Raw genomic sequence first — 23,270 nt, 5'->3', positions numbered from 1 at the left:
AGGCGGGGAGGTGTTTGCTAATTTTCGCTCCCAGCGTTTCCCCCAGGTGACTGCACAGACTGAACCAAAGAGCAAGGCTGCCACCTAGTGGAGTACTTGGGCCGAAGCACCCATTTGTCGAGTGCCGGCTAGATAGGTGCTTGTTTCCCCATTGTTTCTGCTTGTTTATTGTTTCTAGACAAATTCAGCATTCACAGCAGAGAATTAAAAACAAGCACACATTTACAACCATTTATAGTTCTATTTTTTCTTGTTTTAGGCACCAGTATGAAGTCCAAGAGTTCATGCTGATACCTGCAAGTCTAAACCATGGCACGGGAGGTGGGGCACACTATAATTCTGTCTCCTGATTATCTCTCCATTTACTCTCTCTGTGAATAGGGAGACCCGTGGCTTCTGTTATTCACTAGATATTTATACATCTACTTGGTCCCAGAATACACAGAGTTTCAGAATTCATAACAAAAAGAAGTGGGAAAAGCATGCCTACTGATTCAAGTTCAATGTTTGCTTACAGCTTTTCTTCGACATGACGTGATGTTTTATCTGATCCCACGATAACCCTGTGAGGCAGGTGCAGATAAGGGTTCCAGGCATATAAAAACGACTGTGCTGAAGGCTGCAGGCGGGCAGGGTCTGCACCCTACATTCTCACGTTCAGATTCGCCAAGTGCAACAGCCAGTAAAGAGGAACAGGACCTCTTGTTGGGGCGGCCTGCTTCCCTTCCATGGTCTAGATTTGCCCTCTACTTCCAGGCAGGGCTGGGGAAGACAGACTCTAACCATCCTAGCCCATCACAGAAGTTAACAAACTACCAACTCCAATCACCTGGCCAAATCAAAACAGGAAACTGAATGTACTCTAGTCTCCACCGCGAAGTCCCTTGTTCCCACAGACTGTGGTCAATGTCCAGGGGTCTGGGGGCACACTCAGGCATAGATCCCCGCACTTGGGATTTGCGACGTGTGTGCAGCCACCCTGACTCCAGCACAGGTGCATCGAGGACAGTCACGCCAGCCCATCTTGCCTCTCGTTTCCCGATCTTGAGGACAGTCCTGGGTGCTGAGCCACATTGAGTCCTTCAGACCTGACTGAGGGTTCCTGGGGGTCTTGGGGAAGTTGCCCTCTCTTCTCCGTTGCAGGGAAATCCTTCCTCTGGCTGCAGATGGAGTGGAGGAGGATTCCTGTACAGACAGACAGAAGGACAAGGGAAGGACCATGGACAGAGCCCTCGACACATGCCAGGCATGCTCTCATTTCATCCTGACAGGATGCATTTTCCCCATCTTGCACATAAAACAACTGAGGCATAGAAAGGAATAACTTGTTTAGGATGCAATCACCAGCAGGTCAGAAGTGGTAGCTCAGACCTGTAATCCCAGCACCATGGGAGGTGGAGGCAAGAGGACTGCCTGAGCCCACAGGTTCAGGACCACCAGCCTGGGCAACATGGCAAGCCCTCGTCTCCACAATAAATCAAAATATTAGCTGGGCGTGGTGGCATGTGCCTGTAGTTATAGCTACTTGGAAGGCTGAGGCCTGAGCCCAGCAGGTCGAGGCTGTAGTGGATGTGAGCGTGCTAGTGCCCACCAGCCTGGATGACAGACAGAATGAGGCTCCGACTCAAAAAAGAAAGAAAGAAAGAAAGAGAGAGAGAGAGAGAGAGAGAGAGAAAGAAAGAAAGAAATCGCCAGCAAATGGGATTAGAGAGAGAGCAGGAAGGAAGTAGGGAGTGGACTCACCTGCAGCCACAGAGACATTCAAGGACTCAAGTCCAGGAGGCAGTTGGCGTCCAGGCAGGATGGTGAGGAGAAGCTGGCAGGAGGCCTGCACCTCCTGGGACAGACCAGAGCCCTCATTCCCTGCAGGGCACGAGGCAGAGGCTTAGGGGGCCCCAGATGGACACCAAGTGCTTAGGAAAGGAACATCTGAGTACAGAAAAGCAGGGACAGTTACCTACCCAGCACCAGGAGAGTAGGCCGGTCCCAGAGGAACTCCAAGCAACTGGTGACAGGGACCTTGGAGGATGGGGTTGTCTCAGGTCTCAGGCAGCCCACTGAGCCGGCCACAAGCCAGCCCTGCTGGGCTTTGGCCTAAAAAGGGAAAGAGGAAGAAATCACATTCTAGCTCATCAAATCATCAGAGGCCTGGCCATGGAGAAGCCCAGCCTTGCCCATATATTGGTGATCCAGTTGCTGATCCAGTTAATTTAGTCAATTGTTATTATTAAGCACCTAAACCAGGTCAGGCTCTGTTCTAGGCACTGGGATAGAATAGTGAACAAAAGAGACCAAAATCCCAGGCTTGTGAAAGGGTGGATGGGCCAGGACTCACTGAGGTGACATCTGGGTACAGACCCAAAGGAAAGGCATCTTCCCCCCCACCCCGCTATACACACACCAAGGGGAAGAATATTGCAGGCAGAAAGATTAGCAAGTACAAAGACCCAAAGGTGGGTGCTTACCTGTCACGTTTGAGGACGTAAGGTGGCCAGTGGGAAAGGAGTTGGCAAGGAGACAGGAGAGGAAACAATGGCCACTTGAGGTGGGACCTTAAAGGCTACGGGGAGGACTTTGGCTTTACTCAGAAAGATGCAAAGGCTTCAAACTGTTGTTTTGTTGCTGTTTTTCAGTTGAGGGTCTCACTATGTTGCCCAGCTATGTTGTTTTTGTGCCGAGGTCTCACTATGGTGCTTAAGTGATCCTCCTGCCTCAGCCACCCAAGTAGCTGGGACTATAGGTGCATGCCACTATGCCCGGCTGACTTTGAAAGGTTTTGAGAAGTAACATGGTCAAACGTCAACAGAATAATTCTGCCTGCTGTGCTGAGAGCCAACAGCAGAAGTAAGAAGTGAGGAAGTTTCTGTAATACAGTCAAGAGATGATGGTGGCTTGGACCAGAGTGGTAGCAGTGGAGAGGATGGGAACTGGTGAGGATACAGAAACTACTTAAATCATGGATGATGGTAAGGGTTTTGGCCTAAACAACTGAAGGGATGGAGTTGCCAATGATTGAGCTGCATACATCTCCAGAAGGAACAGGTGCTCAGTTTTGGAAATGCTAACTTTAAAATGCCCACTAGACAGCAAAAAAAGAACCGTGGAGTGGGCAACTAGATGAGAGAATCTGGAGTTCAGAAGAAAGATCCAGGCTGAGACATGAATTTAGGAGGCATTCGAACACAGATGGTATTTCAAGTCATGAGATTACAAGAGACCAACAAGCGAAAATATACAGGAAAGAGATCTAAGGACTGAGACCTGGGTAACGTTAATGCTTGGGGGTCAGCGGTTGAGGAGGAAACACCAAAGACAATCCTGAGAGAGGGCACAGCAGGAAAGCCAGGTGAGGAGTGATTCGAGGAGGAAGGAGTGGTCACCTGTGTCAGATGCTGTGGGTGGGTGAAGTCATATGGGGATGGAGACCAGGACCCTTGGAGGCAGCAACATGGAGGACACTGATGACCTCGACAAGGGCTTTGATTCAGTGCAGGAGGAGGGTCTGACTGGCATAAGACCAAGAGAGAATGGGAGGGGAATGTGTCTGCATGCTGATGAGAGTGAAAGGGAAAAACGAATGATGCCAGAGAGAGGAGGGAAATTGCTAAGCAGAGTCCTTAGATGAGCAGGAAGGGATGAGTCTAGCACAGGCCTCAGCTTGGGGCACCTCCAGTTCTTCCATAGTAACAGGCAGTAAGCTACTCCCCAGACCAAGGCTGATGGGAGCAGGGAGACGTGATGGCTGGAGTTTAAGCAAATGCTCTGCAGTGTTTTTGTGTGTTCAGGAGCTACCTGTTCAAGGGCTGCAAGTGACGGGAGGGTACCCTTATCAGACTTGGCCACAGTTCCTCTGAAGAGGCCTCCCTATGAGAAGAAAAAGTCAGAAAATGCTTCTACACATGAGTTGTTCAGTATGGTAGCCACTAGCTACACATGACTATTAAGCAAGTGAAATGTAGCTAGTCCAAACTGAGATGTGCCACCTGTAAAATTTTTAAAAGAAATGTAAAATATTTCATTAATATTTAAAATGATTGTATGTTGAAATGATAAGGTTTTGAATACACAGGGAAAACGGATTAACATTAATGTAATTTCATCGCTCTTTCAACGTGGCTACAAGAAGAATCTAAAAGTACATACGTTCGTGACCCACCTGGGCAGCGAGACTTCATCTCTACAATAAATTAAAAAATCAGCTGGGCATGGTAGCGCATGCCTGTAATTCCGGCTACTTGGAAGGCTGAGGCGGAAGGATCGCCGGAGCCCTGCAGGTCGAGGCTGCGGTGGCCGGGAGTGGCCACTGCACTCCAGTCTGGGCGACAGAGTGAGACTCCAATTCAAAAAAACCAAAAATAAATAAATAAATAAATAAATAAAAGTACATATGACTCACACTCTATTTTTATGGGACAGCATTGTTCTAGCCAAGGCCCAGAGCTCTCCACGCTTCTTCTTAAGGGGGGCATTTCTCACTACCCAAAAGAAGTGGGGACGTGGGTGGAGGGGGTAGGGGTGATCAGAGGGCCTGCCAAATGCAGGGCAATACTGCTCCCTTGTGTCCGGCAAGGGAAGCACAGCAGACGACCGACACGGACCAGGAAAGGGATTTCCTAATGACAGACAGGTCTCCCTGTTCAAAGATCCTTTCAAACTGTGCCCCTATTCGAGGAATCCAGGTCTCCTGTTCACCAGTTGCCCACAGCAAAACAGCAAGCATTTACTGAACACCAACTTAGTAGACAAAGAGACACTCAGGTAGACTTACAGAAGGAGCAAAGAGGTGTATGCCTAGGTTAGGAGCGCAGTAAAGGGAATGACACTAGGAAGTCCGTGACTTCAGTGAGTGCTCCATTTACGGTTTTAAAATCTCCAGCACCCTTCCCTCCCCAGAAGGATTCAGAAGGCCGATCCCAACATGTCCCCTTCTCTCCCCCATCACCTGCTGGCTGAGTGCCCTTGAAGTGCCTGAGCTAAGTTCATTTCTGTGCCTTCCCCTCTTGGCCCTGGTTACCTGTAAAAAACCGGTCAGGTCATCAGTGGAGAACACATCCATCACCTCCACAGTCCCCGCGCTGGCCTTGCTGACTACTGGAGTGAGCGGGCAGCTGAAAAGTTTCCCCATACCCCGCATTAGGCTAGGCCATCTCAAGTCTGGTGCCCTTCCCTCCCCCGGAGAGTTCTGGCGTTAGGGAAGGCGGGCTGAGGGATCACCCAAGGGTCAAGGTGCTTAAGAACTCGTTGGGGCACATGGAGAATAAGGGACGTCCGTGCCTGTTTCTCCGGCTGGTGATGACCTTATCCACTCCGAGGAAGTGAGCGGAGCGCAGCACAGCCCCAAGATTCCGGGGATCCTGGAGCCCCTCGAGGACGAGCCACAGCTGCTGGGGATTGTCGCCTGTACTCGCTTCCCCGGCTTCAGGCAAGGGCCGGGGCCGCAGCGGGCTCACCTCCATGCAGATGCCCTGGTGGACCTGGTAGCCGCACAGGGCGTCCAGTTTCTGCCGTCTGGGCCGCAGAACCGGAATGCCCCGCGCCTCGGCCACTCGGAGCAGCTCGGCCCGCTCGCCCTGCAGCCCAGCCCTACCTGCCTGGAGCAGGAGCCGGGCCACGCGGCGGCGGGCGGCCCGCAGAGCCAGGAGACACGGGGACAGGCCAAACAGAAGCTCCGGCCGCGGGGTCGGTGCCAGGTCATCCAGCCGCAGGCGACTTAGCTCCTCCCCGCCGGGCCGCTCCCCAGGCCGCGCTGCTTGGGAGAAATGACGGGTGACGAGGCGACCTGAGCAACACCCGGTCGCTCCCCTGACGGTCAAGAGCAGTCCCATGGCACAGGCCCTGCCGGGGACTCGTGCCCGCTGTTGCGGGGCCCGCTCCCAGGCCCCCAACACCGGGTGAAGGGGACACGACGGCTGCCCCCACCCGGCTCTCTCAGCCAGGAACGAAGTCCCGACTACCAGCTGGGAAGTTGCCCACAACAGAGCAGCCCAGCTGCGACCGCCCTCTCCCGGGTTCCCACGTGGGCCTCCCCGCTTCCGGGCTCGGAGGGCCCCGCCCCTGCCCACGAGGCTCCGCGCTTGCGGGGCAGCCAGGCCGTCCCCACAGCGCCCCCTGCAAGGACAACTGAGCGGCGACCTCCACCGCGCCACGGCGGGCGGGAGGCGGGGCTCCTAGCAGAGGAAGCTGGCCAACCGCTTTGACCCGCGCTCCGACAAGACACTTTAGGGCGGGGTTCCACAACCCCCGGGCCATGTGCGGGTACCAGTCCGAGGCCTGTTAGGAACCCCGGCCACACAGCAGGTGAGCGTCGAGCGAGCGAGAGAGCTCGGTTTCCTGTCAAATCAGCAGCGGCATTAGATTCTCATAGGCGCTGGGAACTTCTTGCGCCTGCGAGGGATCTAGGTTGGCCGCTTCTTGTAAGAATCTAACGCCTGATGATTAGCACCCATGTCTGCAGAAAAAATGTCTTCCACGAAACCGGTCCCTGATGCCAAAAATATTGGGGACCACTGCTTTAAGGGGATAAGTTGGCCTTCCAGCTCAACCAATTTGGTCTTGGTGCCTTCCTCCCCACATCCAGGGGCTAGTGATCCTCCCCAGAAGCTTCTCCCTGTCTGACCCTTAATCACCAGTCAGCAGGACACCAGTAACAATAACTCCTTCTCTCTCTGCTGATTATTTTCCAGGTGGCAGCTCCGAGCCTATTGTGACCCTGCTGACAAGCCAAGGGATACCTTTGTCCCACTGGTCATGGTCAGACTACTGTGCTCAGCACTAAGAACCCCCCCACCCCCCAGTGATCCAGGCAGGAGCTCCCTTTCAGCCCATGTTGCTCCTGCACTTAGGTTCTGTGCTGTTCCCACAACACCGCTGCTCTTCCTTGTCTTGTTTGTCTTTGGCAAACAAGACCCAACAAACCTCCTCCTACACCTAAGGTAATCCACACTCCAGGAGTGATACCCCAAATTCACCCACCTGGAAGAAATTCTGAGACACATACCACTCCTGATCACAGAGGAGTAAGAATTAAAAGACACTCTGGAAGCCAAGGTAAGTTGGTTGCAATTTTTCTTTTTTAATTATCACTGTGAAACCCACTGGGCCAGGCCCTGGTATTCTGCTGCTGTGGTCTGAGTGGTGGTGACCCCACCAGGGGCTTAAAAGCCAAAATTGGGCTGAAGACCTGGGATGGGGGGGCAGTAGGGCAGGAAGAGACGGGAGCATGGAGCCCTGGATTAACTATTCGCTCATAAGGAGAGGGCCTCTCTCTGGCACCCTAACCCTGAGGGGCAGAGATCGGAGTGCAAGAAGATGGGAGAAGCTCTTCCTTTGGGCCACAACCCTTTTCTCAGGTCAAAGGGAAGAGACCAAGAAGAGCAGACAAAGGCCCCAAGAGCTCAAGAAAGGGAGACCAAGAACAAGTTAACAAGTAAAACAATCGGGACACATCTTCCTTTCCTCAGCTCATTTTTTGCATTTGCAACAGAAACAATTTGACAAGAGGATATAAAAATCTCAAATTTTCTAGCCCCTGGCAAGGGTGGAGACAGGAAATGATATCCAGGGGTCCAGAAATCAACACCTAAAATCCAGAGGCAGGAGCCACACGGTAAGGGGTGGGGAGGAAAGGAGCTCCCATAAATCACTAGGTCACCTGCTCCGTGGGCCTCATCTGGATGTCTCCGATCTGCGGAAGGCACAAGGTTTGGGGCAGTGAGGACACTCTCCCCACCCCCTTAGGTCCTCCTTGCTGCCCTGCTCTGGGGATGGTTGGGCTCCTCTCAGGGATAAACAGTCAAGGCCAGACTCACCTGGACATGTGGTGGGGTGCTGAGGACATAGATGACAGCCTCGGCCACATCCTCAGGTTTGAGACACTGTGAGCACCAGGAAATGGGTTGAGACAAGGACAGAATGGACTCAAGTTTCCTGCCACAACTGAGGTCCTCTCCAGGGAACACATTCCCACCCCAACCCTCCAAGAGGGGTGGCAGGGCAGCAAGAAGGGAGGTCGAGTCTGAAGGCTGGGGCTCCCTCTGCCTTCACTTTAGGGAGTCAGTGGCTTCACCAAGTCCAGATGGAGGGCCCACCTTCATGTGTTCATAGGTGGCAGCTGCCATCTCAGGGTCCTTGTCATGGAGTTTGAAGGCGAACTGTGTCTCCACTACACCTGGAGAGATGCACTGGACCAATAGAGAGGGTCTGCTCAGAGCCTGGGCTTTGCCAGGCCTTGGGGAGGTTGGGGGAGAAGGGACAGAAACCATAGGGGCCCAGCTTTGCGGTGATGCTACCCAATGTCAGCAACCACCTCCTCCCTCCAAAGCTACTGCTGGCAAGGATACCTACCATCTACAGAACCTTTCCTATGCCAGGTAAACATTTTACAAAACGGAGTCCCTTAAAATCTCATAGCCAGGAGGTATCATCATCTCCATCTTACAGATGAGAAGACAGAGGGTTAGAGAGATTCAGTGGCTTGCCCATGGTCATGCAGCCTTCAAGGGAGACCTGAGTCTCAGTTTCCAGCCTCTGTGTACCTGTTTTCCCACAATTCTTTGCTTTCTCTTAGTCTCAGCCCACCATGTACCCACAGTCAGCCCCCTCCCACCACAAAGTCTAAGTCTGGGTATTGGCCCCCAGATCCATGACAGAAGGAAACTCAAGGACTGAGCAGGTCCATGCAAGGAGCAACCAAGCTCAGGAATTCTGTCCCCAGTTCTGTCCCAGGAGCTCTAAGCAGCACACCCCAGAATAGGCTTCCTGAGTGGTGCGTGCGGGTGAGGCGGACCTGTGCCCACTTGTTCCCATCAAGGCTGGGCCACACCCTCACCGTGGCTCGGATGTGGGTCTGGGCCTCCCGAAGCTCTTGCCTTAGTCCCTCTGTCAGTGCAGTGACGGCATACTTGGTGGCACTATAGAAATGAGTCACGGACTGGGGTAACACTCGGTGGCCAGACATGCTGGGTGGAGGGAGGGAGGGGAAAGAAGATAGAATGAAACTTCAGGGACAGGCAGTGCCCCTGCCATAAGTACCTGCCGGTCAACCCCTCTGCCCAGTGCTGACAGGGAAGCCTTCTAAGGGACCCCTAGTGCCATCCCATAGCCCACTAATCTAGCTTCTGTTATCGAGCAGCTCCTGCACACCCTCCTCTTCCTAGAAAGCATCTCTCCGTTGACCAGAGTACTCTCCTGGTCATGCAGAATGTCAGCAACCTCTCCATTTCATCTGTGTGTTCACCAATATGGTTCAACTGGGAGATCTCTGGGGGCAGGCAGACACTGTATAGCTTTTTTTTCCTTTGTGCCAGCTATGAGTGGGGTTCATGCTAGGGTCTGAGGAGTGGAGGCGCTCAGTCCCAGCAGAGGTCCCAGACTCTAGCTGCACAAGGAAGAGACGAAGCTGCCCATTCCAGCCAACCAGGGACTGGCATTTGACATGAAACTTTCCCTTACCCTAATTGTGCCACAAGGGTATTCAATCCCTATTTTACCACCAAGGAAGCTGAGGTCCAAAAAGGTCAAGTGAGCTGCAGCAGCTCACCCAGCCTGCAGGGTGAGTGGCGACCTGAGCTCTGCCCTCAGCCACCTGCCCTCACCTATTGATGTTAATGATGTGCCCATCGTCCACATTCCGCTCCTTCATGGACTGGTAGGCTTCCCGTGTGCAGATGCTGAGGGCCAGCACGTTCACCTGCAGGCCAGGGAGGGCAATGGGGTGTCTCCACTTGGGCCCGACTGAGCAGGTGATGGAGCCACAGAGCACCAGGTGATGAGGGGTGGTGTGGCATTCTAAAACAGTGTCCAGGTCCTCCCAGATGCCAACAACAGGCCCGAGGCACCTGGCTTTCTGTAACAAGTGCCCCTTTCCTCAGCTGACAGCAGAGACAGCTCCTTTCCTGGTTGACTCCCCAAGGAATGGAATGGAAACTCTGCAGACCCACCACTGACCCAGGAGCCTCTGTCTTGGCCAGCTCCTCTGCAAAAACTGGAGCCTCTGATTCCTTAAGAAATCATCTCCTTTTCTTCCCCAAATACTCCACCCTTCTCTGGGACAGTGTCCCTGGCCTTGCTCCCTCCTGAGCAGGCTAAAATTTTCCCTAAAACGGCTTAAACATCTCTCCTCAAGTACAGACCCTAGCCTCTCCCCATCCTCCTCAGCCACTCCCTGCTCTCTCCATCCCCCCTCCCCCACCCGAAAGTCTAAGCAAAGAACAGAAGGCCTGACTCCTCCTTGTGTGCCTTCCTTTAACCTGTGTTCCATCTGAGACCAGCACAGGGACTCTGGAGGGTAGGATAACTTGCCATTCCTACTCCCTCTGGCAGAGGTGACCCCAAACTGCCACCCTTCCTAGAACAGGGGCCTAAAGAGGTGGCTTCTATCAAGTGCCTGCTCAGCCCTACCCTGTAGCCTCCCCCATGAAGACAAGAAGAGATAAAGCTTTCAGCAGGTCTTCACATCTCTACTCTTGGGAAGAGAGGTAACTGACAGGAGGTCAGATGTTCTTTATTGGGTGTCAGAGCCAGGCATGAGGATGAGAACACCCTTGGCTAAGCCAGCCTATGTTCAAGGCAGTAGGAAGAGATGGGTACCAGGACAGGGAGGCTTCCAGCCCTGTTTCTCATCCTCTTAGCAATGTGGGTTTGTGGGGCACAGAACTCAGCTCCTGAGGGCAGATGGAGTAAAAGTGGATTCCCTGGGACTTGGTGAGTAAATCTCCCAGGTCTAGGGAGTGGGAGTGGAGAAAGAGAGAATGTCTCACAAGGAAGATCCTAAAAGGTAATGTTGGAGCTAAAAGGAGCCTTAGGGACTTAATGTAAGTCCTTTATTTTACAGACCAGCAAGTTGAAGTCCAGGCTTAGAGACCCACTTGCTGCAGGTGAGGACCACTATCTCTCTGAGAGTAGGGCTTCATTTTCATTGCTTTATTTCCAGATCCTAGCATCTATTAGTTGCTAAACCTACTGTTAGCAGATGTGATAGGATTCCAAGGGGAAAAGCAGCAACCTGATTATACACCGTGCTTGACTTCTCAGAAGACCTTCCCACCTAACGTCATCCCACAATACAGTCCAGAATGGAAAACCCATGTTCTGAAGACTGTATTTGGCCTGTACATGTTTTTTTGCTTTTGAGACAGGGTCTTGCTTTGTTGCTCAGGCTGAAGTGCAGGGCTCATAACTCACTATAGCCTTGAACTCCTGGAATCAAGGCATCCTCCTGCCTCAGTCTCCCAAGTAGCTAGACTACAGGTATGCACCATCACACCGAGCTAATTTTTTATTTTTCATAGAAACAGGATGCCCAGGCTAGTGTTTAACTCTTGGTCTCAAGCCATCTTCCTACCTTAGCCTCCCAAAGTGCTGAGATTGCATACCTGATTTGTACTGGTTTTAAAACACTTTAAATATCTTTCTAACATGTACTGGAAAGTTTTGTTCATTGAATAAATATCTGTTGAGTGATTATGAGATGGAGCTATACTAGAGAATAAATCAGACAAAAATCCTTGCCCTCATGGACCTGAAGTTTTAGTGAGTGGGAGACGTAGGGTGTCACATAAAAACAGACTGCCCACTTCTCAGAGACATTGGAAGATCTGGCCACAATGGGCTCACAACTGCCATAGAGCAACCATGCTGAATTTGAGCAGTGGCTGCCTCTTACATGGCTGTTTGTTCTTCCACACACTGCAGACCCCACCTGACCTGCCTCATTCATTTATGTACCTACCTGGCCCCAGAAGGTTTTGGAGTTTGTGATCCCTGTTATTGATCTGTAGATGTGTTCATCCCAATTAAATATGATAAGACTAAAGCTCAAAGAAGGTATCTAATCTGCCAGAAGTCACATAGTTACTGGTGGGGCTATGTGAGGGCATCCTCTCTTGTTTCTCTGTTCCTTTTCTTCCCATACGAACATGTGCGCAATCACCCAGCAAAGTGCTGTCACATAAGGGGCATTCAGTAAGCAGTAGCTGGCCAGGTGTTGTGGTTCATGCCTATAATCCTAGCACTTTGGAAGGCTGAGGCAGGAGTTCGAAACTAGACGGGGCAACACAGAGAAACCTCATCTCCACAAAAAAATTTTAAAATTAGCTGGGTGTGGTGGCATGTGCAGTAGTCCCAGCTACTCAGGAGGCTGAGGCAGAAGGATAGCCTGAGTCCGGGAGGTCAAGGCTGTGGTGAGATGTGATCATGCCAGTGCACTCCAGCCTGAGAGACAGAATAAAACCCTGACTCAAAAAAACAAAACAAAACAACAAAAACCAAAAACAAACAAACAAACAAAAAACAGCAGTTCTCTCCTTACCAGTCTTTACTCCTACACAAGGAAATCAGTCTAGACTCTAAGAACTATCTCCAGGGGCTCAAAGAAAAGAAGGGCTGAAAAGACATGGCTGTTCTTCCACTCACTAGCCCTGTGGTAAGGAAAGAAGCAAGGGGAGAGTAAGATGCCCCAGGTGGGAACCTAAAGCTCCCTGTTCCTAGATGTCCTGTCACAAGTCCCTGGCCCCAACCCTGCTCCCTCCTCCCACCCAGGCCAGGAGCTCTTACACTGAACATGTCCTTCCAACCGCGGGTGCTACCTGACAGCAGGGTGTCAGGCCGGGCCAAGCCAGCGTTGTTGATGCAGATGTCCACACCACTGTACTGAGAACGGACAGCCGAGAACATGGAGAGAATGTCCTCCTCACTTGACAGGTCGCATCTGTAGGGGATCAAAGTCCCGGGGTAGCCTGCACTCTTACATTCAGCAGCCAGCTCCTATGGAACCCAACAGGGATCTAACTGGGTGAGCTGCTCACTCCACACCTCCTTGCCCAGAGTCCCCTCCCCATCCCAGCCATATGGATGTGGGGCTGCCCAGCCCCTGTGCCTACCCTCCCCGTTCAAAGTCCAAGGAATGAGAGCACTCTCTGAGTGTGGAAGGGGAAAGGGAGGAACCTTCTGTGTAAACTCAAGTCTTCAGTTCTAAGGAAGGACAAGGGGCCAGGGACCCTGGGAATGGAGGTCTCTCTTTTCTGCCTCTTCCCCAACCTGAACACCTCCTCGGCCGATAGGTAGACACACCTCTCCACCACCTCATGCTTCTTCCATCAGTGCCAAGAATCATTGAGCTGCTTAATCTAGGGCCTTGACCCTCTCCTCCCGCATTATGCCAACCAATCCTGCCCAGAAGGCATATCTCTGAACAAAAACCCTCCCCTCACAAACTGAGTCTCCCTTTCAAGCAGGCCCAGCTGCCAATCTCCCCTCTTCTTACCTATAGGAGGGGTCAGGAAGTCAGGACAGATTCTTTCTCTTTCTGACCCCTGGTGCACCATCCTCTGCCCCAAGGGGAGACTATGAGGCAAGTAAGGCAGCAGGTGACATCAGGAAGCCACCCCTCTCTCCGCCCAGTGCATCTCCAGGGCCCTTGGCATACTGAGAAAGACTCAAGAAAGCAGAGCTCCTGAGAGGTGGCTGTGAGGGACGCTGACATTCAGAAGCAGGAAGAAAGCAAGCTATGTGGCCCTGGAGACCAGTGCCTGGGCACTTGGCCTTGTGAAGGTGACTGTGCACAAGTGTGGTGGGGGAGGGTGTGCAGGGTAGCCTAGGGGAAGGCAGGCTTGGCCTGGAGCCCCTTCCTCCTCCCAGACCAAACTAGGAATAGAGGGCTGGATCAGGTGATGTGAGAAATTCTTCCCTGTTTTAACTTTCTATGAGTTCAAAAGGTATGTCCTCTGGGCCTCAGAAACCCCCTTCACCTGACTACCTTCTTATAGCCACTTCAAGAAATAGTATTTTTCTCTGTAGGAAGCCAGAACCCAAACTCTATTTTAGTATCAACAAATCAATTAACCAAAAAAAGCAGACTGTGCCAAGGTAGCCTGGACTCCTCTCCTACCTCCTCCAGGTTCAAAATCCCCTCCACAGGAAAGCCAGAATAGAGGAGCTAAGAGTATATTTCACTGGTCATTACCTTCCCATTGACCCACCTGGGCCACCTGGTCTCCCTACCCACCCTCAAAAATGACCTGAAATCTTGCCAGTCCCCTCACAGCAGGGGCATTGTCTCATGACATGGAGTCATCCTGGGGCTGATCCTGGGGATCCCCTTGGGGCTCAAGATCCCTCTTTCCTGGCCAGCTTGGGGTAGGGGAGTAGGCAAGAAGTCAACAGTGGCTTCAGAATTAGAGGATGCAGTTGTCTAATCCCTGGCCTGATCCTCTAGGCTCCAAGGCTGAGGCTGGGCCCTGAGCTCCTCAGAACAGGAGAAGGGGGTGGGGGGCAGAGTGGGGTGATGGTGGAGCCACATGACCTTGGGATTATCTTAGAGGTTATAAAGTGTACCTTTGGTCAGCAGCAAGGGAGGGGACAGTCCTCCTTCCTGGACACCTTCTCCCTCTCCCCCCACCCAAGGCCTCCTTATCCTTCCCCTGCCCGAGGACTTTGAGCGATGGTGGAGATCAAGTCCTACAGCTAAGCACTGGCCCAAACTCTGAGTCATCTTGCCAGGGCAAATCCAGAGATAACCTATGACAGAAATTTCTCTTGTCTCCCTCCTCCCTGCTCCAAAAGGACCAACTTTATTTCATTTTTCTCTGAGCTCTTGTAGCTCAAAAATCTAGGGGCTCCCAACCCCATGTGAAGAGAAAAATATGGAGTTCTGGGTCCACACTGCCTTGTCCCCTCGGGGTTTGTATGTTCAATGTTCTATTTCACCTATCCTGTCACCTGGGATAATGGAAGAAAGTCTACCAATGAATATTCCACTCACCCCTCATGCCCACTGGGTAGGGGTTAACCCTCAGAGGTACCTTCAGTAGAGCTCCGCTCCCACCCCAACCCCACCCTGTCCTGGGTCAAAACTTCAACACCTCCAGCTCCCGCCATCTGGTTGGCCAACCACTTTGCCCAGTGCGATGGATGAGTTCTGGAAGCCAGAGGAAGCAATCCTGTAGCCAACCTGGCCACTGGGGCGAGAAAGCTTTCTCTCCTCCTCCCAGGCTACCCTTTTCTGAGGCCAATACGCTGGGCAGACGCGAGGGGCGCGCAAGGAGATGCCGGGGCCAGAGATTCAGTAACGAGCCCGGCGCGTCAGGAGAAAACGGCTCCTTAAAAGACGGGGCTTAAAAGAAGGGAGAAGCCTGACTCACGGGAACCAGGAGGCCTCCCCTGCTGGAGCCCGTGGCAGATGGCCTGGTGTGGCGGACAAGGGGGGGCAGCCGCTCCCCTCCCCCACCGGAGTCTTCCCCGCGGAAACGACGCCTACCGGAGGTCCCCGCTCCCCGGCCGGGCCTCACCTCGATGTTGCCCACGGTACGGGCACAACCCACCACCTTCAGTCCCTGCTGGACTAGAGCCCGGGCCACGGCCGCGCCGATGCCCCCCGAAGCTCCCGTCACCAGCGCCAGCCGGTCGCGCCACCGCTCCATGCCGGCCCTGGCCACGGTCCCGAGCCTCCCGCCCGCTTCGCTGGGCGAGCCTGGCACTTGGATCGCGGAGCCCCGCCCCGGGTCGCAGAAGCTCGGCCGCTCTCTTGTCACCGCTGCGGCACCCGCCACAGACCTGCTAGCGTCCGAGCCGAGCCTCCGCCCACCCCCATCCAGGCCTGCCTCCGGCCGGGGATCCACCCTCCGGTCCTCGGCGGTCGACCGCATCCAGCCGTAGGACAGCCGCAGCCCATTCGCCCCGCCCAGGCGCCCCCGCGGGCATGGCCCCGCCCCTTCCGCTCCACCGCCCGGCGAGTCCGCCCCGCCCCGGCGCCCGCGCGGACACGGCTCCGCCCCTTCCCCCCGCCCCTGTGCGGAAAACCCATATCTCCTGCCGCCGGGGCATCGCGGAAGGTCTGGCAGCTTGTGGTCCTGTTTGCCGGGTGAGCTCTTCCCTATGGGGCAGGGAAACCGAGATTTTGCGGGGGCTTGCTCTAACCCCGAAGGCGCATACTCCAACGTCCTTAGTCTCCCTTCCCTCTTCCTGACCCGTAAGGCCAGGTTGAGGAACTAAGGGCGCTTAAGAGGACTGACTCCAATACCTTCCCCAAACCAGCCGGTGGCTGATGGGAAGGATTCAGCCCAGAAAAGTTCAAGTGTCTCCGCCTTCAACGCTGGGTGACCTTGGAGGAGATTCTTATTCACTCTATCTGATCTTTTGGCCTTACTAGCCACGGAGAACTGAATGGTTAGAAGTGGAAACAGTCCCAAGTACACACGTATTGGGTGATTCTGTCCCTAAATGACAGAACTGTCTCCAACAGTCCTAGACCCAACCCCCACCCCACCGTAGCAGATGTATTACAGAGTATGCCAAAGATTCAAGCAATAGCTAGCATTTATTGCTTAGAGTGCCAGGCACTTTAAAGCACCTCCAGCATATTAGCTAATATGCACAACCACCCTGTGAGACATATATTGACATCTTCATGTTAAAGATGAGTATACTCAGAAAGAGGTGAAGGATGGTTTGGATAACAGGCAGTCCAATGATAGGTCAGGGATGTTCTCCTAATCTGTCTTCACTCCATTCTCTCTTCTTGAGTTGTTTTGTTCCGAGTGGAGCTCACTTTGCTCTCTGGTCACTGAGGGTGTATCATCAAAGTGCTGAACTTCTGCATTTTTTTTTTGAGTCAGAGTCTCTGTCGCCCAGGCTAGAGTGCAGTGGCATGCTCACAGCCACCACAGCCTCGACCTGCTGGGCTCAGGTGATCCTTCCACCTCAGCTTTCCAAGTAGCTGGAACTATCATGCACCACCCTGCCCAACTAATTTTTTGATTTATTGAGATGAGGTCTTGCCAAATTCCCCAGGCTGCTCTAGAAATCCATGGGCTCAGGCAATCCTTACTTCGGCCTCCCAAAATGCTGGGATTATAGGCATGAGCCGTGGCACTCAGTTGCATTCTTAGTATAGCCATCCTTCTAAAGAAAACGCATTTCTGCATAACTGCTGAACTCTGAATAACCACTGGACTCCCAGTAAGCAATGGAGTAAGCAGTGAATGTGGCTGGTTTACTCATTCAGCACACACTCATTTGCCTACCCTGTGCTTGGTCCCAAAGGCAAAGATAAAACAAAAACAGCCCTTGCTTTCAGGGAACTCAAAAGAACACTTGACTACAGTGGTGAAGAAGGTAGTGAACTCAGAGCCAAGGGCCAAGCAAGTCCCACAGTCATTTTTTATGGATTCCAAGATGAAAGCAAGCCAAGGGTCAGAGAGGAATCATGTCTCATTTTACCTCTGCCCCAATTCCTACACAACACTTAGATTTGAAAGACAACTCAGGAGGTGGATTAGAGAAATGACACCAACTATGAAAATTAAATCTCACTAAGCTTCCTCTGTTGCCCACTTGAAATCTAATTAGAAGCCTGATTAAAAGAAAGCCCATAAGCCAGGCACGGTGGCTCATGCCTGTAATCCCAGCACTTTAGGAGACAGAGGCAAGAGGACTGCCTGAGCCCAAGGGTTTGAGACCAGCCTGGGCAACTTGTCTCTACAGTTGAGACCTGTCTCTACAATAAATCAAAAAATTAGCTGGGCATGGTCGCCCACGCCTATAGTTTCAGCCGCTTGGAAGCCTGAGGCAGAAGGATGGCCTGAACCTAGGTGGAGGCAGCAGTGGCTGTGAACATGCCACTGCACTCCAGCCTAGGTGACAGAGTGAGACTTCAACTCAAAAAAAAAAAAAGCCCATAAAATTCACTCCATTCCCACAGCACAGAAGTACTGACTGTCCCACCGCTTGCTGCCTACCAAGTATTATAAGCATACAGACACAAAGCTCTAAGCACATGTGTTTATTGAGCTATTTGTATCTTTTAAATGGCAATACAATGCTACTCCTGGGGGATTCTCTCTCCTTCTTCAGTACTTGCACCTTGTGACAGCAATAAACTCAAAGGCCATAGTGACTTTATTATTAGAAACCAGATAAGGCTGAACATGCACTTATACGGACCAAAATGTGGTTAGCTCTTAGGCAGCCTTCTGAGTCCAATCTTACATGCTGAGTAACTACTTATCAGGCAATCCCTTGGTTGAAATTCTGCAGTTTTGTTTTCATTTTTCAGTGCAGTATGAACCTCTGAATTTAGGGGGTGCTTTGTGTTGTATATTAAAGAATGTTAGTTATAGCAATTAAGGACCATGAGAAAGTAAGATGCTAACCAGTATTGAAAGGTATCGCAGCATATTTATTCTTTCAGAACAAGATTGGAACTGCTTTTCTCAATTGTCAGTTCTCATCAGGGAAGAATGCTATCTTCAACAATTTGTATATCCTCATTTGCTCTTCATCCTCTCTAATATCAACACCAGCCAAGAATCAAGTCCACAAGTGGCAAATACTAAAGTACTGCCACACATTAACTAGAAACATGTACACCAAATTTTACTGTGCGTATTAATAAATATTCTTTATTTTAAATTTTGCACATTGCGCTTTAACATTACATCCAAACATTTTGCAAGTGGATGTCTACTTTGTAAAACCATATATTCAGCTCATTGTCATTTCTGTACAGAAGTATAAGTACAACAATACTTTTTGCCACTAAGTTGCTTTAGTAAGTCTCACAGGAAGAGAAACATTTAATGAAAAGAGATGGCTTAAATCATATGGCAGGCCTGCGCAGCCACGCAACTAAAGACACAAGCCTGAAGAAAGAACAAACTAATGAGGACACCTCCACCGTCTCCCAAAACAAGAAAGAATCACATTGATTTAAGATAAAATTTTGCCGTAAGTCACTAAATTAAGAGAAGGCGCAGTAGTCATCTTGAGTGTTTCACTGAAAGACAGAGCTATTTTATTTATTTAATTTGCTCCAGCCGTTGTCAACCAGCCACTACAAATGGGCCTCTTGTGATCATTTAAGCGGCAGTATTTATTAAATTTCTCCTTCAGATGCTGTCGGTATTGTTCTCTATTGCTGTAGAAAGACTGGTTGTTAGCCATAAATGACTGTATTTCATCTTGTGAGATAAAGATTTCCTCATCTGAAGTACATTCAGACTCATCCTGCAAATTAAAGCAGAAGTTACGACTATGACTTAAATTAAGGATGCAAAATGCCATGCTGATGAAGGACAGCTAAAAATCAAAGTAGTCTAGCTTTTTAGTTTTAAGTCTGTTATATAGAGCCTTTAACTGGAGTGTTTACAGAATAAGTATTATGTCATTCTGTCTTGGAAAGTATTAAGTGAGAATAAAATCCAATACAGGCTGGGCGTGGTGGCTCAAGCCTACAATCCCAGCCCTTTGGGAGGCCAAGGTGAGCAGATTGCCAGAGCCCACGGGTTTGAGGATAGCCTGGGCAACTTGGCGAGACCTCATCTCAACAATAAATCATAAACTTAGTTGGGCATGATAGCATGCGCCTGTAGTTCCGGCTTGGAAGGCTGAGGTGGAAGGATCGCCTGAGCCCAGCAGGTTGACGCTGGGGTGGCCGTGAGCGTGCCACTGCACTCCAGCCTGGGTGACAGAGTGAGACTCCAAAAAAAAAAAAATCCAACACAACCTGGTTTGAAACCCTGAATCTGTAATTTATCCTAAAAACGAATGAGCCTATAAGACTATCATACCATGGTCTTAAAAAGCAACTAATTAGAGATGGTTACAACTAGTTACCAAGCAGATTTATCTCTAACTGTTTCTATGTTGAAACTCTCCTCTCTACAAACTACATAAAAAATAACTTTAAGTTATACAATATCACCATTAACCTTTATACCACCTCCCACACACATACAAAACAAAACAAAAAACCCTTATTATTCCAAAAGATTTGTTTCCATTAGGACCCTAATATACCCTATGCAGGAGCAGTTGTCTACAATAAAGATCTAATGGAATACTTACAAGGAGTTCAACTAAGCTCTTGGCACCTTTTCCGGAATCAGGACCAAATGACGTTTCTGTAGGTTCTGCTACATTTTTCCTATGCTCAAACCAAGGCAGTGGCTGCCCACCCTTTTCAGAGCTGCAACAGCTTTCAGGATGTGCATCTTTGGTCTTGTCGCGGTGAAACACTGTGTGCACGGTATTTCCTGAGGTCTCTCGATTACCTGGATCTGTAATACAGCTTCCAAGCTTTTGGATCTGAAACCACAACAAAGGACTTCACAGGTAAAAAGGCAGGGAATGATAACAACTATTCTTTAAAGAAAATGTCCTGAAAGTATGTTACACCTTTCAAAGGAATACTGAGTAATAGCTGCAGCTGGCAGTAGGCACTTACTACGTACTAGACACCATGCCAACCTGCCAATATATTTATACCTTCACTTAACATTCACAGGACCCAATAATAGAGACTATTATCCCCATTTTACAAATGGGAAACTAAGAAGATTACATAGCTAATAAATGAAAAAGTATCACTTTGGACAGATGACCACATTCTGTCTCTGTCTTTCTTCCACACACACACTCTCACTTTCACAAAATCACAAGATAAGCAACCAATGGAACTGTATAAAGTACTCATTCTAAAAAAAGTAAATCCTAGCAGCTAAGCTGCACTTATGTCACTCCAAGGAAAACAGGTTGTTCGCACTCAAAAGCAAAGGTTTAAGAATTATGTGCCGGGCTCGGTGGCTCAGCCTGTAATCCCAGCACTTTGGGAGGCCGAGGTGAGTGGATGGCCTGAGCCCCAGAGTTCAAGACCCTCCTGGGCAACTTGGCGAGACCTCATCTCTACAATAAATCAAAAAAATTAGCCGGGCATGGTAGCACGCGCCTGTAGTTCCAGGTACTTAGAAGGCTGAGGCGGAGGATCGCTGGAACCTAGCAGGTGGAGGCTGCGGTGGCCGGGAGCGGCCACTGCCCTCTCCAGTCTGGGTGACTGAGTGAGACTCCAACTCAAAAAAAAGAATTATGTTATGGCACTTACATGTTCATCACATTTCAACATCTTGCTTTTCTTTTTCTTCTTTTTATTTTTTCCTTTTGTGTTGTTCTCTTCAGAATTTGCCCAACATTCAACACAACTATCACCATCATCTTCTTTATCCTCACAATGATGAACACAGGAGTCATCACCTGCAGAAATCAGTAATCCTTATTTATGCTCTTAAATCAGCCATGTAGTAGAAATAATTGGGAAGCTTATCTGAACCTACCGTGTTCATCATGATTACAAATGCCTTCAGTGCAGGCAACATCTGAACCCTCTCGAGAACCTGTTTCACTCCCTTCCATACTAGATGAATATCCACAGTCACTACCATTACAGTGTGGAGATAAGCCTGAGAATAAATCAGGTGAGAATTATAAATAATATAACAATAAATATATTAGGACAAAAAGTGAGCCAACTGGGGACTACAGAAGCATTTCATAATAGCTTATTGAAAGTAGAAAGTAAATTAAATGACAATATGATGTGAAATTGACCATTTTTTGTTTGTCAAAAAATAACAAGTCACAGAACATAAAGAGACACATTAAGTATCTGACTAAATTATATGATATTCTTAGAGCTTTAAAATAGTTTTTAAGTTCTAGATTCGACTCAAAAAAACAACAAAAAAACCAAGCTGGGCACGGTGGCTCACGCCTATAATCCCAGCACTTTGGGAGGTGGAGGCGAGAGGATTGCCTAAGTTCAAGGGTATGAGACCAGCCTGGGCAACTTGGCTAGACCATGTCTCTACAATAAATAAAAAAATTAGCCTGGTGTGGTGCATGCCTGTGGTTCGTTACTTGGAAGGCTGAGGTGGAAGGACCACCTGAACCCGGCAGGTCGAGGCTGTGGTGGCCGTGAGCATGCCATTGCACTTCAGCCTGGGCGACAGAGTAAGACTTCAACAACAACAAAAATTTTCTAGATTCCAGGATTTCTAAAAGCTCTTACATTTAAAAGTAAGAAAGGATAGCACTAAGAGTTAACTTTGAAAAGAAATAATTTGCTTACCTTTTTTTATCTTAGGAGACCCCAAAAGATTGCCACTGCTAGGACAGGTACATGATGTATTTTCATTGGTAACAATTACTTCTACACAACTATTGCCATCTTCAGTGCTGCCACAGGCTTTGCAGCTGTTTTCTATGAAGTCTGTTTCCTTTAAGGATCAATATTAAGAGACAGTAAAAAGGTTATCACCATAATGGCTACATTTTAATTTTCATAACATTAATTAATTAAATAAGAGTTATGAGATTAACAACTGACAAGGTATTTGCAGCCCTGCCACCCTACCATTGCTCTCCAACACCAGCGCCGCTTCTAGCTCACCGAATTCCAGCCAAAGGAGAAGGGGGTAAGTAAGGAAGTCGCTATACCATGGCTTGTACAAACAGACTGCTAGCAAATTGACTGGTGGTAAAGCACCCAGGAAGTAACTGGCTACAAAAGCCACTTGCAAGAGTGCGCCTTCTACTGGAGGAGTAAAGAAACCTCATCGTTACAGGCCTGGTACTGTGGCACTCTGTGAAATTAGATGTTATCAAAAGTCCACTGAACTGATTTGCAAACTTCCTTTCCAGCGTCTTATGCGAGAAATTACTCAGGGCTTCAAAACAGATCTGTGCTTCCACAGCACAGCTATTGGTGTTTGCAGGAGGCAAGTGAGGCCTATCTGGCTGGCTTTTGTGAAGACACCACACCAACCTGTGTGCTATCCATGCCAACTATGTAACAATTATGCCAAAAGACATCCAGCTAGCATGCTGCATACATGGAGAACGTGCTTAAATACACTACTGATGGGATTTCATTCTCAAAAAACATTTTTTTCTTCCTGTTATTGGTAGATCTTAAAGTCTGGTTTGGTTTTTTTTTTCTTCCTGTTATTGGTAGTTCTGAAAGTCTGGTTTGTTTGTTTGACCCAACGGGGTCAAAAGGTACCTAAGTATACGATTGTGAGTGGAAAAATAGGGGACAGAAATCAGGTACTGGCAGTTTTTCCATTTTCATTTGTGTGTGAATTTTTAATATAAAGCGGAGATATAAAGCATTAATGCAAATCAAAGTGTTTCAGTGGTTCAACTTTATAGCAATTATAAATAAACCTGTTCAGTTTTTCTGGACAATGCCAGCATTTGGATTTTTATTTATTTTTATTTTTATTTTTTGAGTTGGAGTCTCACTCTGTCGCCCAGACTGGAGTGCAGTGGCTGCTCCCGGCCACCGCAGCCTCGACCTGCTGGGCTCTGGCAAGCCTTCCACCTCAGCCTTCCAAGCAGCCAGAATTACAGGCATGCGCTACCACGCCCAGCTGATTTTTTGATTTACTGTAGAGATGAGGTCTCGCTGTCCAGGCGGGTCTCGAACCCGCGGGCTCCCAAAG

At 49.8% G+C, this 23,270-nt stretch overlaps 3 protein-coding genes across 3 annotated transcripts; all 3 read right to left on the bottom strand.

The window, feature by feature from the left end:
* Positions 1–217: 217 nt before the first annotated feature.
* MRM1 (mitochondrial rRNA methyltransferase 1) lies at positions 218–5,944 on the bottom strand. Its single transcript, XM_008066946.2, has 5 exons — positions 5,275–5,944; positions 5,015–5,108; positions 1,962–2,094; positions 1,744–1,863; positions 218–1,185 (listed from the first exon to the last, which is right to left on the bottom strand). The coding sequence occupies exons 1-5, from the start codon at positions 5,823–5,825 to the stop codon at positions 1,010–1,012; spliced, it is 1,074 nt and encodes a 357-aa protein (XP_008065137.1). The 5' UTR covers positions 5,826–5,944; the 3' UTR covers positions 218–1,009.
* A 1,119-nt stretch (positions 5,945–7,063) lies between these two features.
* On the bottom strand, positions 7,064–17,885 carry DHRS11 (dehydrogenase/reductase 11). Its single transcript, XM_008066945.2, has 8 exons — positions 17,851–17,885; positions 15,285–15,957; positions 12,553–12,762; positions 9,594–9,688; positions 8,828–8,957; positions 8,088–8,180; positions 7,809–7,874; positions 7,064–7,684 (listed from the first exon to the last, which is right to left on the bottom strand). The coding sequence occupies exons 1-8, from the start codon at positions 17,883–17,885 to the stop codon at positions 7,643–7,645; spliced, it is 1,344 nt and encodes a 447-aa protein (XP_008065136.2). The 3' UTR covers positions 7,064–7,642.
* A 482-nt stretch (positions 17,886–18,367) lies between these two features.
* Positions 18,368–22,049, bottom strand: GGNBP2 (gametogenetin binding protein 2; the record flags this gene model as incomplete). Its single annotated transcript, XM_008066968.2, has 5 exons — positions 18,368–18,999; positions 19,840–20,079; positions 20,873–21,021; positions 21,102–21,227; positions 21,896–22,049. Coding segments are annotated over 5 exons (873 nt in total), but the record flags the coding sequence as incomplete, so codon positions are not given.
* Positions 22,050–23,270: the final 1,221 nt, after the last annotated feature.

The sequence above is a fragment of the Carlito syrichta genome, unplaced genomic scaffold (genome assembly GCF_000164805.1).
Source record: "Carlito syrichta isolate Samal-C Ts95f unplaced genomic scaffold, Tarsius_syrichta-2.0.1 Scaffold309200, whole genome shotgun sequence".
NCBI classification, from domain to species: Eukaryota; Metazoa; Chordata; class Mammalia; order Primates; family Tarsiidae; genus Carlito; species Carlito syrichta.
Note: the sequence above shows the minus strand (reverse complement) of the source record. Positions and strands in the feature narration are given on the sequence as shown.

Excerpts from the sequence above, each read along its gene's own strand:
- MRM1 (XM_008066946.2), bottom strand. The coding sequence starts at position 5,825 with ATGGGACTGCTCTTGACCGTCAGGGGAGCGACCGGGTGTTGCTCAGGT. Across the intron at positions 2,095-5,014 it reads ACCTGACCGGTTTTTTACAG|GCCAAAGCCCAGCAGGGCTG; the intron begins GTAACCAGGGCC and ends TTCCCTTTTTAG. Across the intron at positions 1,864-1,961 it reads GCCTACTCTCCTGGTGCTGG|GGAATGAGGGCTCTGGTCTG; the intron begins GTAGGTAACTGT and ends CGTGCCCTGCAG.
- DHRS11 (XM_008066945.2), bottom strand. The coding sequence starts at position 17,885 with ATGGCCTTTGAGTTTATTGCTGTCACAAGGTGCAA. Across the intron at positions 15,958-17,850 it reads ATTGCTGTCACAAGGTGCAA|GAAGAGGGAAGGGAGACTAA; the intron begins GTACTGAAGAAG and ends CTTACGGGTCAG. Across the intron at positions 8,181-8,827 it reads AGACCCACATCCGAGCCACG|TGCATCTCTCCAGGTGTAGT; the intron begins GTGAGGGTGTGG and ends CTATTGGTCCAG.